Source organism: Periplaneta americana, chromosome 4 (assembly GCF_040183065.1).
Source record: "Periplaneta americana isolate PAMFEO1 chromosome 4, P.americana_PAMFEO1_priV1, whole genome shotgun sequence".
Classification (NCBI taxonomy): domain Eukaryota; kingdom Metazoa; phylum Arthropoda; class Insecta; order Blattodea; family Blattidae; genus Periplaneta; species Periplaneta americana.
Window position 1 is genome coordinate 15,030,060 of NC_091120.1, and position 17,820 is coordinate 15,047,879.

At 36.5% G+C, this 17,820-nt stretch overlaps 1 protein-coding gene across 1 annotated transcript in view; it reads left to right on the forward strand.

The window, feature by feature from the left end:
- The first annotated feature begins 2,754 nt into the window (after positions 1–2,754).
- LOC138697544 (uncharacterized) overlaps positions 2,755–17,820 on the forward strand; it is a 123,236-nt gene continuing 108,170 nt past the window's right edge. Inside the window, exon 1 of the mRNA XM_069822877.1 lies at positions 2,755–5,359. Coding sequence (XP_069678978.1) covers positions 4,133–5,359 — 1,227 coding nt within the window. The 5' untranslated portion in view covers positions 2,755–4,132. The remainder of the gene's footprint in view (positions 5,360–17,820) is intronic.

Consider the following 17,820-nt stretch of genomic DNA (forward strand, 5'->3'; position numbering starts at 1 on the left):
ATGAATCTGTAAAGATGCTGGGTATGTATTTGGATCCTAAACTAAGGTGGAATAGCCATGTCAGTTATGTATGTAAAAGAATTTCTAGAGTAATTTATCTCTTGAGAAGTATCATGTACAAGATTCCCAAACATTATTTAAAACAAGTTTACTGTGCACTATTTGAAAATGTTATTAGATATGGATTACTTTTATATGGAAATAGTTCTGACCTTCCAAACATTCTGTTACTGCAGAAAAAGGCAGTTCGTATTATAACAATGTCACCACCCAGACTATCATGTAGATCTCTTTTCAAAAATGAAAAGATTATGACAGTCTACAATCTATATATTTTTGAACTTTTAATGTATGTAAACAAGAATATTACTAATTATACGAGTATAGTAGATCTGCATCGCTATGAAACAAGAAATAATGATCAATTAAATGTACCACATGTCAGGTTGCAAAAAAACACAATCAAGCTATGTAATTACTGCAATAAAAGTATATAATAAGATACCTACAAATATAAAGGCACTTAATGAAACACAATTTAAATTTCAGATTAAGAGATGGCTACAAAATAATCCCTTTTATAATATGAATGAATTTTTTGGAAATGATGTAGTATTTTAGTTAAATTTTATTAGTTTTTACTCTTTTAATATTTTAAATATTGACACATTGTTTTTTATATTATCACATTGACGAGGCAGCCTGTATTCTTGTACCTTCAGGCAAATGAAGAATATGAATATGTAATAAATTGATATCTTATTAATAAATTTAGTATTAGTGAATTTCTACACTTGTGATTATTTTGAAAGCCTGAGATCACATTCTAAGTAGGAATCCCTCCTATCCATAAGCAAGTACAGTTTATAAATTATCAGAGAGTTGGGAAGTATAACGCAGTGTCTGATTCGTTTGTGTTGTCTTAATAGTAAATTAAAACTGGCTATTATCTCAAAGATAAGCCATCCGCCCTTGTCGTGGCAAGTGGCACGACAAAATACTGGTGTCATATGATAGGGCACAACAATAAAGTTTGGTGTCAGATGTAGTATAACTAAAATGGTGTGTCAGAAATGGGCATAACACATTTTTAAAAATAGCTTAAAGGATAACCTTCTTAGCAATTCACTCTAATTATACTGACTTAAACAGTCACTGTCTATATATATATATATATATATATATATATATATATATATATATATATATATATATATATATATATTCGTAATAATTAGACAACCAACAAAACCAATGCTTAAAAATAAACCATAGCTTGTCTTTCAAAAAAATCAATTTTGTTTCAACACTTTATAAGTTTGAATATCTTTAAAAATAAACCACAGCCTGTCTTTCACAAATTAATTTTGTTTCAACATTGAATAAGTTTTGAGTAGGCCTAATGTTTCTTTGCATCGTACTTTGTCAGATCGATTTTGATGACATCGATGCTTTCTCTGTGAAGAAAGTGCGAAAGAAATCTTTGTTCTTCACAAGTAAGATGCATGTATTTTGATTGCAGTAATTTATTACTTACTTATTTACTGGCTTTTAAGGAACCCGGAGGTTCATTGCCGCCCTCACATAAGCCCGCCATTGGTCCCTATCCTGAGCAAGATTAATCCATTCTCTATCATCATATCCCACCTCCCTCAAATCCATTTTAATATTATCTTCCCATCTACGTCTCGGCCTTCCTAAAGGTCTTTTTCCCTCCGGCCTCCCAACTAACACTCTACATGCATTTCTAGATTCGCCCATACGTGCTACAAGTCCTGCCCATCTCAAACGTCTGGATTTAATGTTCCTAATTATGTCAGGTGAATACAATGCTTGCAGTTCTGTGTTGTTTAACTTCTCCATTCCCCTATAACTTCATCCCTCTTAGCCCCAAATATTTTCCTAAGCACCTTATTCTCAAACACTCATAATCTCTGTTCCTCTCTCAAAGTGAGAGTCCAAGTATCACAACCATACAGAACAACCGGTAATATAACTGTTTTATAAATTCTAACTTTCAGATTTTTCGACAGCATACTGAATGATAAAAGTTTCTCAACCGAATAATAACACGCATTTCCCATATTTATTCTGTGTTTAATTTCCTCCCGAGTGTCATTTATATTTGTTACTGTTGCTCCTAGATATTTGAACTTCTCCACTTCTTCAAAAGATAAATTTCCAATTTTTATATTTCCATTTCGTACAATATTCTGGTCACGAGACATAATCATATACTTAGTCTTTTCGAGATTTACTTCCAACCCTATCGCTTTACTTGCTTCAAGTAGAATTACTAATATATGGTATAGCACTATATACTTTTTCCGCACCAAAGAAAGAAAAGAGAGAGAAAGACAGGCGGATAATCGGTTAATAGGATGACGGATAATCGGGGTTATACTATGCAGCTAATTATACTAACCATGACCTGTATAATAGCTGCTCAATACTGTTTGTGGGAGTTGGGGACGGCAAATTTTAGCACTGCCTATTGGCGGCATATAACAATCTGGCCCTGGTCCCTAGTCTTAACTTTGTCACCGGCTGTTGTGGTCGCATGATCTTGGACTTGGACTTGGAAGTCCCTCCCTCACCCGAGGCATGCTCGGCAGACCGACTGTTACGCAACCGGGAGTTCCTAGCAGCTGCACAAGGAGCGAAGTCATTGGCCCGGCAAAGCAGGTTCAATGAACCGCGTCTTCTATTGGTCCACAGTCCTACACAAACTTTACTCAACATGAATTCAGCACAGTGTTATGATGTTTTCTTACCTGCGTCGTTTAATTTGTAGCTGGCTAGTGAGAGATAGAGAGAGAGAGAGAGAAAGAGAGACACTTCCGCATGTCTACCTACTTGCGGCGGGCTGTGCAGTGTCTCTCGAGTCGTCTTGGACGCAGCATGGCGACCTCTCTGTCAAGTGCAGTACAGTTGTTAGCGAAGTGACTTTGAATAGCCTGTGATGATCGTGAGTGCTGACTTAACCTCCAGTATATCCTGCAACTGCTTCATAATGTCGTGCTTTTTTAATTCGGAATTAAATCTGAGGGGACATGTTGACCGTGTGCTGTGATGAGTCGATGTCTACGAAATTAAAGTGACAGACAATTGATAATAAATGTTTTCTTGTGCCATGGACGATAAGTAGGAATAATTTATGATCATGATTTTCCTCTGAAAATTGCACGTTCAATAGAAGTGTAAGTAGTGCGTATGGAAACAACTGTTGTCATTAAATAATAGGGAAATTAGCAACTGTACACTCACACAACTAAGAAAAAGTTCAACATGCGAACAATTGTATTTTTCTATAAATACAGTGTATTAAGGGATTGTTATCTGAAGTGCAACTAATTGAATGAATATTACAGGAAACGTTTAACATTGTTTTTTTTTTTTTTTTTTCTGAAAATTGCACGTTAAATGAAACTACAGTAAATTTTATGGAGATAAATAGCATCCATAGGGAATGAAGAAATTGGTCACATTATAATACGTAAATATATTTATACTGTTGAATTCATAATTTTATCAACATTATTAATAATTCTCTCTTTAAAAGCCATATACTGTAATAATAATTATTATTATCAATTTCAAGAAATAAATTCATAAAACGACAAACGGCTGAATTAGAAATAAAACAGATATTCGTTCAGAAAATTTTGATGTGGAAGGAAAGAATTACAGAACAGTTGATCTTGTAGAAAATTACAAGAATAAACTCTTGTAGGTGTGAGTAACTAGTGATCAATATACTAATATGAGCTTTTATGAGAAACAATTAATATAGTCTACTGGCTGATTTTATCTGAAGTGCAAATATTTTAATTAACTTCACATGATTAGTAGAACAGCTGTCGTCTACGAAATTTGACAAGACTATAACTCTTAAATTAATTATTCATGGTATTAGTTTGTGTGTTAAGTCTGTAAATATATTGATGAATTATTATTAGAAGGACAAATAATTGAATGAACATTAAAGACAGATACTTGTTTAGAAACTTTTATGTCGAAGCAAAAATTCGTGGAACAGCTGATCGCCTATGAAATTCGAAAAGACTAAACTGGAGTAACAATCGAGAACCGCGAGGCATGTACAGGTGTCAGTCCGTGTGTTGACGTCAAGATGATGAACAGACTGGACAAGTACTACGAGGCGCACCCCCAGCAGCTGATGCGGCGGACGCACCACAACATGCTGATGCTGCCACCGCCCCCGCTGGTGGACGCGTCTCCAGGCACCCCGCAGTCTCGCACCTCCACCTGGACCACCTACCACAGCGGGAAATCTGCCGGCGCCCATAATGGCTTCTCAGTCTTGGAACGCGGCGAGCGAATAAAGCCAGAGCGCTCCAACAAACGCAACAACGTCCAGAAAATGCAGTGGCGGAGCTCTCGTTGGGTTAATGGCTTCCCCTACGCCACAGCTGGAGACGAGGACTTCGATAACCGCATAAGTTCCATGACCATTGCTGACGTCAGCCCTCGATTCGCTGTGAAGCGCATAATTCTTCTGTACGAGAATTTTCAGTACAGGGAGGCGGCAAATTTCATTAATCGACTGAGCCACGGGACCTTCAAGGTTATACTGAACGACTTGCCTATAGATTTGTTTGTGGAGTCGATGCCGCACAGCTTATCGATATTGGAGGCCCTGTACGCTAAGGTCTTCCTGTCCGACGGCCTCAACTTCAGCATGAAGCTTCTGAGACCCGAAGGGGTTATCATGCAGATGGTGAAATTCTTCTCGAGCCAGGATGCAATCGATAAAACGGGAGACAAGAGCTGGGAGCTTTGCGGCCCCTTCATCTGCAGCTGTAAGAAGTTGCTCAAAGTGATAGTGCTGTCGGACCCGAAAATAAAGAAGATGCTTCAGCAGCGTCGCAGGACGCTGGACAAGGCCATAGAAGGACTGGGACAGCACGGGCTGGTGGGGACCACGGACGAGACGCTGATGAACCTGCACGACGCCCTCAAGGTGGAGTTCCAGAGGGTGGTGGAGACGTACAAGGGCGCGCTGCAGAAGCTGGAGGACCTGTCGCTGGCCAGCAACAAGAGCGGCGTGACGCGGGGGCCGGCGCCCGTGCAGGCGTCGCACCAGCGCCAGCTCAGCCTGCGCCAGCCCGAGATACAGGAGCGGCTGATCAAGAACAAGACGCTGCTCAACGTGGTGGAGCCGACGCTGGGCAACCACTCCCTGGACATCCTGCTGGGCATCCTGCAGCGGCGCATCGAGTTCGACAAGGACGTGCTGTTCCAGTTCACGCAGCTGCGCAAGGAGATGAAGGACCTGGTGGACGCCAACTGCGTCGTGGCGCCCGTGCTCATGAGGTTCTCCCACGGCTGCGACCAGGTGAGCCTCACAACAGATACGTAAGCTAGTCTTCTATGATGTTGCCTAGGCTAACAGTAGGCTTGCCAACCGTCCCGTATTTCCCGAGACCATTGCGTCCCGCGTCCCGAAATAATTTTCACACGCATCAAAATGTCCCGATTTCATGGCATATCAGACATCTACAGCTGATTTTCGTTTCTGTTGGATTTAGTCTGGATCTCACAGTCTCGTACTTACTTAGGCTACTTACTGGCTTTTAAGGAACCCGGAAGTTCATTGGCGCCCTCACGTAAGCCCGCCATTGGTCCCTATCCTGAGCAAGATTAATCCAGTCTCTACCATCATAATCCAACTCCCTCAAATCCATTTTAATATTATCTTCCCACCTACGTCTCGGCCTCCCCAAATGTATTTTTCCCTCCTGCCTCCCAACTAACACTCTATATGCATTTATGGATTCGCTCATACGTGCTACATGCCCTGCCCATCTCAAACGTCTGAATTTTATGTTCCTAATTATGTCAAGTGAAGAATACAATGCGTGCAGCTCTGCGTTGTGTAACTTTCTCCATCCTCCTGTAACTTCATCCCTCTTAGCCCCAAATATTTTTCCTAAGAACCTTATTCTCAAACACCCTTAATCTCAAAGTGAGAGTCCAAGTTTCACAACCATACAGAACAACCGGTAATATAACTGTTTTATAAATTCTAACTTTCAGATGTTTTGACAGAAGACTAGATGACAAAAGTTTCTCAACCGAATAATAACACGCATTTCCCATATTTATTTTGCGTTTAATTTCCTCCAAAGTGTCATTTATGTTTGTTACTGTTGCTCCAAGATATTTGAATTTGTCCACCTCTTCGAAAGATAAATCTCCAATTTTTATAGTTCCATTCCGTACAATATTCTGGTCACGAGACATAATCATATTCTTGGTCTTTTTCGGGATTTACTTCCAACCCAGTCTCACAGTCTCGTACAGGCATAAATATATGACGAAATGGAGAAATACTCCAGTAGGTTTATGCATTTTCAAGGCAGAAATTTAATTTTCGCTGATGTGTGTCAACAGAGTGACGAGTGCAATGGTCATAATACACAAGTTAAGGCAGGTTTGATCACAGCCTATAGGGTACTTACTGAATAATCTATCCTCAGAACTGATTTTATGCACTTCGATTTTAGTTTGCGCCATTCAGTATTATGTCCACTTTGTTCCACTTGATGCGTCATTCATTGGTTTCCGCGGAAAAATGAAAAAAAAAAAAAAAAAAATTGTACGACCACTTCTACGATAGATATAAACGAGGACAACAATAAATACCGTAGCCTCTCAATTGTGATGAGATCTGATATTTCTGGTGATAAATCACGTAAAGTTAGGTTAGTTTATATTAGATTATTAATTACATCAAAATGAAGGATTTCCTAGTTATCAACAAGTTAACATTTCTTTTATCACAAATTTATACTATTTTTAAACTTGTTTTGTGGTCATTTTGGTACGTTTTTATTTTTTTACATATGAAATGAGGTATAGGTAAGATATATATATATATATATATATATATATATATATATATATATATATATATATACTGTTATGAATGTACTACTGTTGAATATGTGGATTGATAGGTGAAAATAATTAGTGCAACAAAATTTTCAGTAATATTTGTGTCCCAAATTTTTACTTACGAAAGTTGGCAAGCCTTACTAGTAAGCTGTGACTATGATTTTCCTTTGTGTCAGTAATTCACACGATGTCGAATTTCATACGTTCACGTTCTTCAAAAGAATGCTACTGTAATTAGTAATACGAAAGTGGCATGAATAATTGCTAATTACTTACGCCACTCAACTTCTACCAACATAAACATACCATCAGAAACCTTTTTTTCAACGCATGTAAAACAGTTGCTTAGTTATGTAGTACCAGATGGTTACACTGCGTGGTGTGGACGAGTCTATTATATTATCTGCTTGTGTTGAGGTATGTCCTATGGCTAGGCACAATCATAACATAGCGCTTCTGTTCTCCACTTTCGCATGACGTCATTGTTCTGCACGACTTAAACCCTACTCTAGTCTGACCGGTATGAGCCAGTGTTGCCAATGTAGCGGTTTTTCCGCTAGATCTAGCATTTTTCAGTGTTAGTTTATTGGGTAAAATTTATTAAATTTGTGTGGTGATAGATATAGGAATTTAACAGTTTTTTAAACAGTCACAGCGGTAAAATCTTATTTTACATTGACAATACAGTAATTCAGTGGTTTCTGCACTGTATCTTAGCGGATTTTTAAGAATCGAATTGGCAACACTGGTAGGAGCATTTGGTTTCTGCGCATTTTTAAATTTATATCGCCGAGCAATATTTAGTGATCTGATTGTTGACAGGATCTCGCAGCGAGCGTAATGTAAGTTCACTGGAGGACTGTATTTTATATACAAAATAATACCTTTATTAATACGAAATAAACTAAATTCAATTTCATTAATATTCTAATTAATTGGAATACATACTGCAAATAGACAAGTTTAAATCACCAAATTCAACATAGTATAGACTAACATAGTTATTTACGTTGTTCATTGATTTCCAAGAACAACGTTGTCCATATTCCTTTTTATATACCTTAATTCTGATTTGGTAGGGATTATTTTCCCAATATTGCTTTCTTGGATTTACCTAAAATAGTTTGCGGAACATCAATTTCTACATCTGAATCTTCTTCCATGATTATGATTGTAATCTGTCCACTGATTGTTGAATGGTATCGATTTTTTTTATCAATGGCGTCGATCGTTTGAATGATGGGTCCTGAACTGAGCATAATATCTTCATTTTTATATTATTTAAATAAAAATAGGAAATTCAACATAGGATGCCATACGTCCCCATTTTGTACTGATATTCATTCATATCGTTCTACCCAAGGTCAGGTCTTTCACTGCAAACCCAGCATTCTCCAGTCTTTCCTATTTTCTGCCTTCCTCTTTGTCTCCTCATATGAGCCATATATATTAATGTTGTCTGTCATCTGATATCTTCTTCTGCCCCGAACTCTTCTGCCGTTCACCATTTCTTCCAGTGCATCCTTCAGTAGGCAGTTTCTTCTCAACCAGTGACCCAGCCAATTTCTTATCCTCTTTCTGATCAGTTTCAGTACCATTCTTTCTTCATCCACTCTTTCCAACACAGCTTCATTTCTTACTCTGTCCATTTCACACGCACCATTCTTCTCCATATCCACATTTCAAATGCTTCTATTAGCTTCTCTTCACTTCATGTTTCTGCCTCATACAATGCCACACTCCACACAAAGCACTTCACTAGTCTCTTCCTTAGTTCTTTTTCCAGAGGTCTGCAGAAGATGCTCCTTTTTCTATGAAAAGCTTCCTTCGCCATTGCTATCCTCCTTTTGACTTCCTGGCAGCAGCTCATGTTACTGCTTGTAGTACACCCCAAGTATTTGAAGCTGTCCACTTGCTCAACTGCCTCATTTATTTCGTAAGTTTATCTTCTTTACTTTTTTTCCTATGACCATGGCCTTCGTCTTGTTTGCATTTATCTTCATTCCATACTGCTCACAGCTGTCATTTAGCTCCAGTAGCCTATTCCTTAGTATCATCTCCTCTTCTGCCAACAACGCCATATCATCAGAACATTTGTACAGACAGTTTACTATTTTAAGACCAGTGTCCATGTCCCTACCGTCCAAGTAAAAAAAGGGTCCAAATGTTGGTAGGCCTGTATTCTGTTCGAACTCGGAAAGGGGATTAATAAGAAATTACTGCATCCTTGAAGGGATGACCCTGCTTCATGACCACCAATGGAAATAGCCACTCTTTTGTACACTTTGTTTTATTTAGTTTATTTCACGACGCTGTATCAACTACTAGGTTGTTTAGCATCGACGAGATTAGTGATCGCGAGATGAGGCCGAATATTCGCCATATATTACCTGATGTTCGCCATATGATTGGGGAAAACCTCGGAAAAACCCAACCAGGTAATCAGCCCAGTCGAGAACTTCTGCACCTGTGGAGAGTATTTTCTTTCATGAAAATCGTCTTGATACCTGAAAGGGATAGACTGCAATAAATGAAGTAGAAGCATTATTGCTTTAAATTAAAATCAATTCATTGTTTTCATGCCTGAATTTCTATGAATTCATCAAAGAAAACATTTCTTTTCTAAAGCAAATACATTCTTCCCAGCAGTACGATATAATAAAATTCATATTACTCATATATTATTTAAATCACTTATCAGGCCAACGTATCTGTTTGTAACTTTCTAGATATTAATGTTATCTTATGAGAGTAGAAGTATGATAATCATAGGTAGATACTTCATACCAAAACAGTTGAGTACAGCAAGGAGTATAGATGTCACAAGCACCTCGCTACTGATGATATTCAGTTCACATAAACAACGCATAGTATCATTTTGTGGAGCTGTGTACAGTCGTGAATAGTTTGAATAATATTGCTAATTTATATTAATATTTTAGGTTTTGAACAAAGTGAGCTATTCTGTTATTATTGTATTATTTACGTAGTAGTGTAAATGCACGATTCCAACAAAGTAAACGCGTTAAATAATTACGTAAACAGAAGTGTGTAACATGTTTATTTTTTTCCGTATTATTTTTCGTTAAAAGTCGACGTCTCGTACTGCTATGCATTCACTCGAAAGCCAAGTTCAAATTCAGGATTATGGTACGAACTTCCTATGAAAAAAATTGAGTTTAATATTATGTGCCAAATACGAAATATATTATTAGATTCAAAAAGTAGTTGTTCACCTGGTGATAGTAAGAAATAGTGTATCATATTTCAGATTTGCTCCAGTAATGTCTTGTGAGGTAGAATGAATATTTTCAGAGTACAAAAAAAAATTTCTGAACATAAAAGGAATATTTCTTTTGATAAAATGAAATCTTTCATTGTTATTTGTTATAATGAGGCTAGAATCATAATTGTATACATTGTATGTTACATGGATAAACTATTTTAGATTGGGAGTTACGAAGTTTATAATTACAGATTATTGTTTTTTATATTATTCGTTTATTCTTTTCTTGTTCTAAGGCCGTGGACGATTGGAGCACATATTTGGTTACCACCCGGCTGTAAATGTTAGTCGTTCTGGTTCACTGACATTGAGAGCTATGCTACTACTTTTCATTCGGTAGAGATAGAGTCCAAGCTATCACAACGTAACAGTTTTGGTACCAACTTCTTAGCTCTAGTGATAATATTCAGTTTTCTTGCTAATTTTTTACGTATTGGCATAATATACGGTAATAAACAACTTTCTTTAATACAAATGATATCCAAAATATTTGGCAAAACAAAAGTGTTCATATCTTTGTATCCAGAAGTAGGCAACCTAAACATCAACGCTGAACTCTAGATAAGGTCGAGCCTCGAACTGAAGAGTACAAGTAAATGAAGATCAGTAAAGATGGCTATGCAGTGTATTTCGATAGTTATCTCTAGACGAAAGATTTTGGCTAACTTAGTAGATGTTGCAAAATATAAAGTTAAAATGAGTAATGTGGAAATAAAAACGAGTATTTTCCCTGGATAAAAAATTGTACTTTTCTATGCACAATAAATAAATAAATAGAAGTCAGAGAATGAAAGATAAATTTCCCTGAAATGATTATTTCACAAGGTTCTGTGTACAGTTGGCCTTGATTTCTGGCAACGTTAAGGCACGGTTTTTAGCTACTTGCCTGTATTCGGGTCGTTCCTAAATGTGTGTACAAAAGACGAGTATATTCCTTGGACCAAAAATACAATGGAAATGTAGTAAAACTTAGTATTTTACTAAATCTGTGTACAAAAGACGAGTATATTCCTTGGACCAAAAATACAATGGAAATGTAGTAAAACTTAGTATTTTACTAAATCTGTGTACAAAAGACGAGCATATTCCTTGGACCAAAAATACAATGGAAATGTAGTAAAACTTAGTAATTTACTGTACACAAAAAGAATAAAAATGGAGTAGTTTTCCTCGATATAATTAGGGACTTGTACACTTCCGAAGACTGTGGTGCTGGTTATTTCGAGCAAAAAGGACATATATGTTAATTAGTTTCCTTAGTTGTAGTGAAGGTCACTGAAGTGTAACCAAAGGTTGTATGCGGAAATACTTTGTTTGAAGATTTAATACGCCGGCCACATGGCAGTGTTTGTGAAAGGCCGTAGACAAATCGTCTCTTTCCAAAATGTTTACTGATTCCCATGGTGTAATAGGAATTCCGAATCACTCTGTATTTCCTAACTCAACTTGTATTTATTATACGTATAACAAACATGTGCGTGTGACTGAAGATCATTGCTTCCTTGCCTGTTGAGTTAGTGTAACAAACAGCATCAGATTGTATTTAAGAACTGGGCTTCTACGCGTGATTTTGTGCACACATATGAAGGCCCTATTTCGATGTACGCCTTATGGCAAGTCTTCTTCTTTGTCTTTGAACTTATATATTTAGTACAGGGACATCACTTTATTTTTACCAACATTTTTAACATTAACCTGGCTATACTCGGAAACACTGTTGCCCCCTTCCATTACAGGAGTTTGATGTTACTAGTGCAATATGTAAACAAATCATTTTACTAGGTATAGGAGGAGAGAAAAGTAGTGTATCCATTTATGTTGTAGGGAAATACGATATTACGATTTTCAGTTTGATCATCACTTTTACGGAATTTATCAAAATACAGTAGAGTAGTAACATTTTTTTTTTCAAAAACTCAACTTTTTAGGCGGCTATGTTCGTTATGTAATGTCTACTTTATTTAGCATATTAATTATTGATGTTAGCATACAATATAGAAAATGCATTTAAATTGAGGGGGTCATAAGTAAAGGGCTTTAAGTGCACTTAAGTTACTTTTGAGAAAATGGGGTTTACATATTTAAGCTTTCGTAAAACCGGTGAAATTTTTATTTAAATTTTAATGTGTGATGCGATTAAAATATCCCTTTGCCACTAAAATTTTAGATACTTTAGCTTACACTGGATGCACTTACCTCATGTTATTACAAATGTCACTAGCATTCCTTTGCTTCTAGCCACCTCAATTCAAAAAAAGCTAATCTGAATTTTTAAACAAGTTGCTGAAAATGGTTGCCGTTCATTACAATGCAGGCTTCAATTCTTTACGCATATTATTAAAAACATTTTGAAGCATATTCTCTGAAATTTAATTTATCGTTTCTTCAATATAATTTTTTAGTACGATATTATTAATATAGGTTCTTTCTTCTATAGAAAACGCAACCATATTTCTGAAACACACTATACACTGCAGTGTTTACTTCACTGCTTGAAGACTTCGAATGCAACAGCGACTGTAAGTTTGTGTGTCTGACGGGAGCAAGGACATTAGTGAAGGGGTGAGAGTGAAGTACATTCAGAAATGCAGGTACAATAAAAATGCAAGTAAAAATAAAATGATGTCCCTGTATAAATTCCAGGCGTCTCCCTGATTCTATATAACTTCTCCGTTTCCTATGTCCTGTATATTGTCTATATTTAGGACAGGACTTTTCCCATTTATATCATTTTGCTTAAAGAACGAGATGCGATGGGTTGGTGTACTACAAAGAAAAGGATTTTGTTCGCCAAAGTGTATTAGAGCCTATACGGGAATTTCGTTGAGAGGCGAGAGATAGATTCGCTGCTGAAGATGGCTTGTTTGAGCATTTTTAAAGTAATTTCATTTAACTTTTAATTTGTTGGTTTTGTTCCTTAATTTGTTGACTTATTGCTTCAGCGTAGTAATCTCACTAGAGGTTTTGATTTATCTAAAGAAAATAAAAACTCGAGTGGGATTTAATTGAATATTACACGCTTAGAAGGAAGTATATAGTAGTAGGTTATTTTACGACGCTTTATCAACAGTTCAGGTTATTTAGCGTCTGAATGATATGAAGGTGATAATGCCGGTGAAATGAGTCCGGGGTCCAGCACCGAAAGTTACCCAGCATTTGCTCATATTGGATTGAGGGAAAATCTCGGAAAAAAACCTCAACCGGGTAACTTGCCCCAACCGGGAATCGAACCCGGGCCACCTGGTTTCGCGGCCAGACGCGCTGGCCGTTACTCCACAGGTGTGGACAGGAAATATATAAAGATTAGAAGAAATTAAGTACTCTAATATAATAAATTATTAATTTACTAACTAAACTGTCTTGGAAATGTACTACTGTACCATTTAATCATTAAAATATTCCGTTAGATGGCAGTAATGTGTTATAATTAGTTGTTCTCTTGTTAACAGTTGTGCCAACTCATTCATTCATAGTGTTCTGCCCAAGGGCAGGTCTTTCACTGCAAACCCAGCATTCTCCTGTCTCTATTTTCTGCCTTCCTCTTTGTCTCCTCATACGATCCATGTATCTTAATGTCGTCTATCATCTGATATCTTCATCTGCCCCGAATTCTTCTCGCGTTCACCATTCCTTCCAGTGCATCCTTAAATAGGCAGTTTTTTTGGCAGTGACCCAACGAATTCTTTTCCTCCTCCTGATGAGTTTCAGTATCATTCTTTTTTCATCCACTCTTTCCAACACAGCTTCATTTCTTATTCTATTTGTCCATTTCACACGCTCCAGCCTTTTCTATATCACATTTGAAATGCTTCTCTTCACTTCGTCGTAATGCCCATGTTTCTGCCCCATACAATGCTACACTCCACACAAGGCACTTCACTAATCTCTTCCTTAGTTCTTTCTCCAGAGATCCGCAGAAGATGCTCCTCTTTCTATTAAAAGCTTCCTTTGCCATTGCTATTCTCCTTTTGACTTCTTGGCAGCATTTGAAGCTGTCCACTTGCTCTACTATACAATCTTAATTTAACTCTATGGACGATTACTAGTCAAGAAATCTTTGTTAATTCAGTTTCATTTTTATTAAAACAGTTGCATTCCACTTCAATTATGAATATATGTTAAACAATCTCTGATACGTTGCCATCCATAATCTCATATAGCAGAAGCTATGACATAACCTAAATAATATAAACAAGTTAATGATAGAAAAGTTTTAATTAAGGATAATGAAATAAACATGAATCATTTTAAACAAATGCTAGGGAGATGATAAAAATTTTAGGATAAGCAGTCCTGATTGGTTGGAAGACGTGTTCCGTACCGTTTTATTGGTCAAAAGTAGTATGACGTAGTAAAAGTGTAATAGTCCCTATTATTTTTTAGGAATTGTTTCCAATAAAACAACATAACTAATACTGAAACATAAATTTAAATATAACATTTGGTGTAGCATTCGGTTTAAGTGGTATATTATAAACTAAACGGTCTTACTAATAAAAACTCTATATACAGACGTTTAACTCTCTTATACTTATACAATGAGTAGCTCGTTTATAAGTCGTGTGTAAATTCCTTACTAATAATCACTACATACGTCGTGTATAACAGTATAACTGTTACACAGCTACGTCATAGTTTCGTCATTACTTCGTTTCGAAAGGTAATAGAATATCTGAGATTCTCTATTGCATCCGGTAGAGCGCTCTAGTGTGCCGTGTTAAGAATCGATAGTACAACTGGCTCTGATCGATTACCAAACTATATTTTGGTCAAAGAGTACAAGCTACATCAATAATATTCTACTTATTCTGTGCTCTTTGGTGTGTTCTTCTGTGGTTATAAGGCATCCATCATCATAAAATGACACTCGATACGAACAGCTGTTAGAGGGGCGGCCATTTTTTCGCTATATACAACGCTTAAACAAGGGGTTTCGTGTATATAACTACTGCAAAGCAATTCCCATTGTATAGTTACAGCCTGTTTATACGTCCATAGCTTATTCACGGTTTATTAGTAACGTTTTCTGTCTCAACGCTGCATAAGTCTAGTATAAAAACTATACACGGTTTATTAGTAAGACCGTAAAAGTAATGAAAACTGTCTAACATTGGGTAGTTTGAAGAACTACAAACTATGCATACATACAGACATACATACACACAGAGAGGCAAGGAAAGGGAACATGTGTACGCGAAATGAATATACTGTACACGTGTGTAACCGTGTTAAGTTATGACTGAGAGCAACATGTGTTCCTCCAGGCGTGAAGCTGAGCTCACCTCTGGTTGAGGTTAACTCCATGTCCATCTTTTACTACACTGTCACATGGGAAAATTGAGCTTCACTCAGCAAGTGACTGATGCGGCCCCGATCAGAGATGCACGCGTTAAGTATGTCGACTGGCGAGAGATAAGGTTAAGGACGGCACAGAAAATTGCATTATAATCTTCCACACACGACTTGTTCTCTCGTGAAGGAATTTTCACAACCAAGGGCTGGGACAGAGAGATATTCAGCGCAGAATACGTTGTTCAGATAGAAGATTAGTCAATGCATAATCTGCGTTTAGGAATGTGAACCTTCTTTCCTTTACTGAAGGACCGGGCATCTGGAGCAAAGAAAAGCGCTGATAAGTATGAACGCTCGTGAGATGCAGCTGAGAGCGCGGTGTTGACTCTGTCACGTGGTCAGAAGTGGATTCATACAATATCTGATTGCAGTGTTCCAGGTATTGAAGAGACTTGTTGAAATTAAAAGGCTTCAAAAATTGAAATATACTAATTGATAATTGAGGGTTAATTGAAAGTTCTTTATTTTGCAACGCCGAGGCGCCGTCTATGGTCTAGAATCTAGAATCAGCACAGAGCACCCTCGATTAGAAGGCCAAATAGCTACCCGTCTTCCTTTAAGGGGAGAGGATGGTATTATTTATGAAAAATGACTAAATTTTCAAAAAAAAATCTTTAGAATACTCTGTGATATGTGTAGATCGCCATTTTTAAACTTCCTGCATTATGTATTTTTAAATCACTCCCCCACTTTTATTGTTGTTTCTGGTAAATTAAATTCTCAATTTTTTTTTTCTTTAAAATACCCTTTGATATGTGTGGAATGCATTGCATAACATATTGTGGGTATTTGTGCCCTTATCGGATGTTGAGACGTCATTTTTAAACTTCCTTCGCTACGGATTTTTAAATCTTACGCTCGCTTTTATCGGTTTCCAGTAAATTCATTTTTTTTTTTTTGCTACATTGCCAGACAAAATGGATATAATTTCTGAACTATTAAAGCTACATGCATGAAATTTAGAACACACATTCTTTAGACTATTAGGAAACTTTTCTCTGCAACAGAATTTCATTAATTGATTTCATTTTAAAAATACGTCCGTTTGTTTGCAAGAAAGGAAATCGGAAAATTGTTACTAAATTTTAATTATTTATTTTACAAACGTAGGGACTAATATCAAATTTCTGTTACAGACAGTTTGTATAGCATGCCTTTTCAAATACATTGCAAAAACTGTTTGAATCTATCTTTAAAAACAGTTTAGATATATCGCTTGTAGTGCAATCCTGCATTGGGTATACCTATTTTTTTTTTTTCAAATTTGGGCCCCCAAATAATATATTTGTTAAATATTTTCATTTGGTTGAGTTGCCACAGCTATGAGCTCTCTACATACAAAAAAGTAATAATTTACACCAAATAGGAAAAAAGTTAAAAAAAAATACCATCCTCTCCCCTTAAAACCACGAGTGACCCGTGCGTTAAAACTTTGTTTCGACTCGAACAAGAGTCCGGCCATATTTTCTTGGGATGACTGTACCTGGTTTTGAGAGAGAGAGCAATAATTTTCTATTTGATTATAATAGCTTATGTTCATACATATCTGACCAGTGCTATCGTCTATTTTTAAACTAGACTTATACTAACAAATATGAATGGACTAGATTTCCTCTTACGAGTGTTTACGCTTATATGCAGTTGGTCTTTTTCTTTTCGCTCGGTAATGCTTACCTTCTTATTTTACGAAGCTTATGGACAAAAAATGCTGTGACTCACAAAAAAGTATATTTCAATATTTTAATGCAAATACAAGTTTCGAGCATTTCTGCTACCCAAAAGATGTTTTAGATAGGTTGTCTGTCTGCCTACAACAAATTGTAAATTATTGACCGGGTTTTATTGTTACTCAGTATCAGTTACTAGTCAATAATTCATCTTGGAATTATATTGCTGTTTGTTAACAACAAATGCATCTTTATTTCAAAAAGGAGGCACAGAACTGTTACCTAGTCTCAATTTTCTCAAAAGATATTTTCCTTTATTTCTCTTTTTTTTTTTTTTTTTTTTTTTTTGTAGACAACATGGAGTGATAAATGGCATGGTGTATGTAGTACGGAACCAGTTCCCTTATATCCGAAAAATATTAGTTATTTAATTTACTTTATGATATTCCCAATCGAAAGTGCCTTCGCACAAAAAATACGAGGCTTAATGACGTCTATAATAATTGCTTTCCAAATTTAGATGACCCTGGCCGTTCTGGAAATAGATACTCTACTTCTCTATGGAACTGAATGTAGCCTATGTATGTATGTATG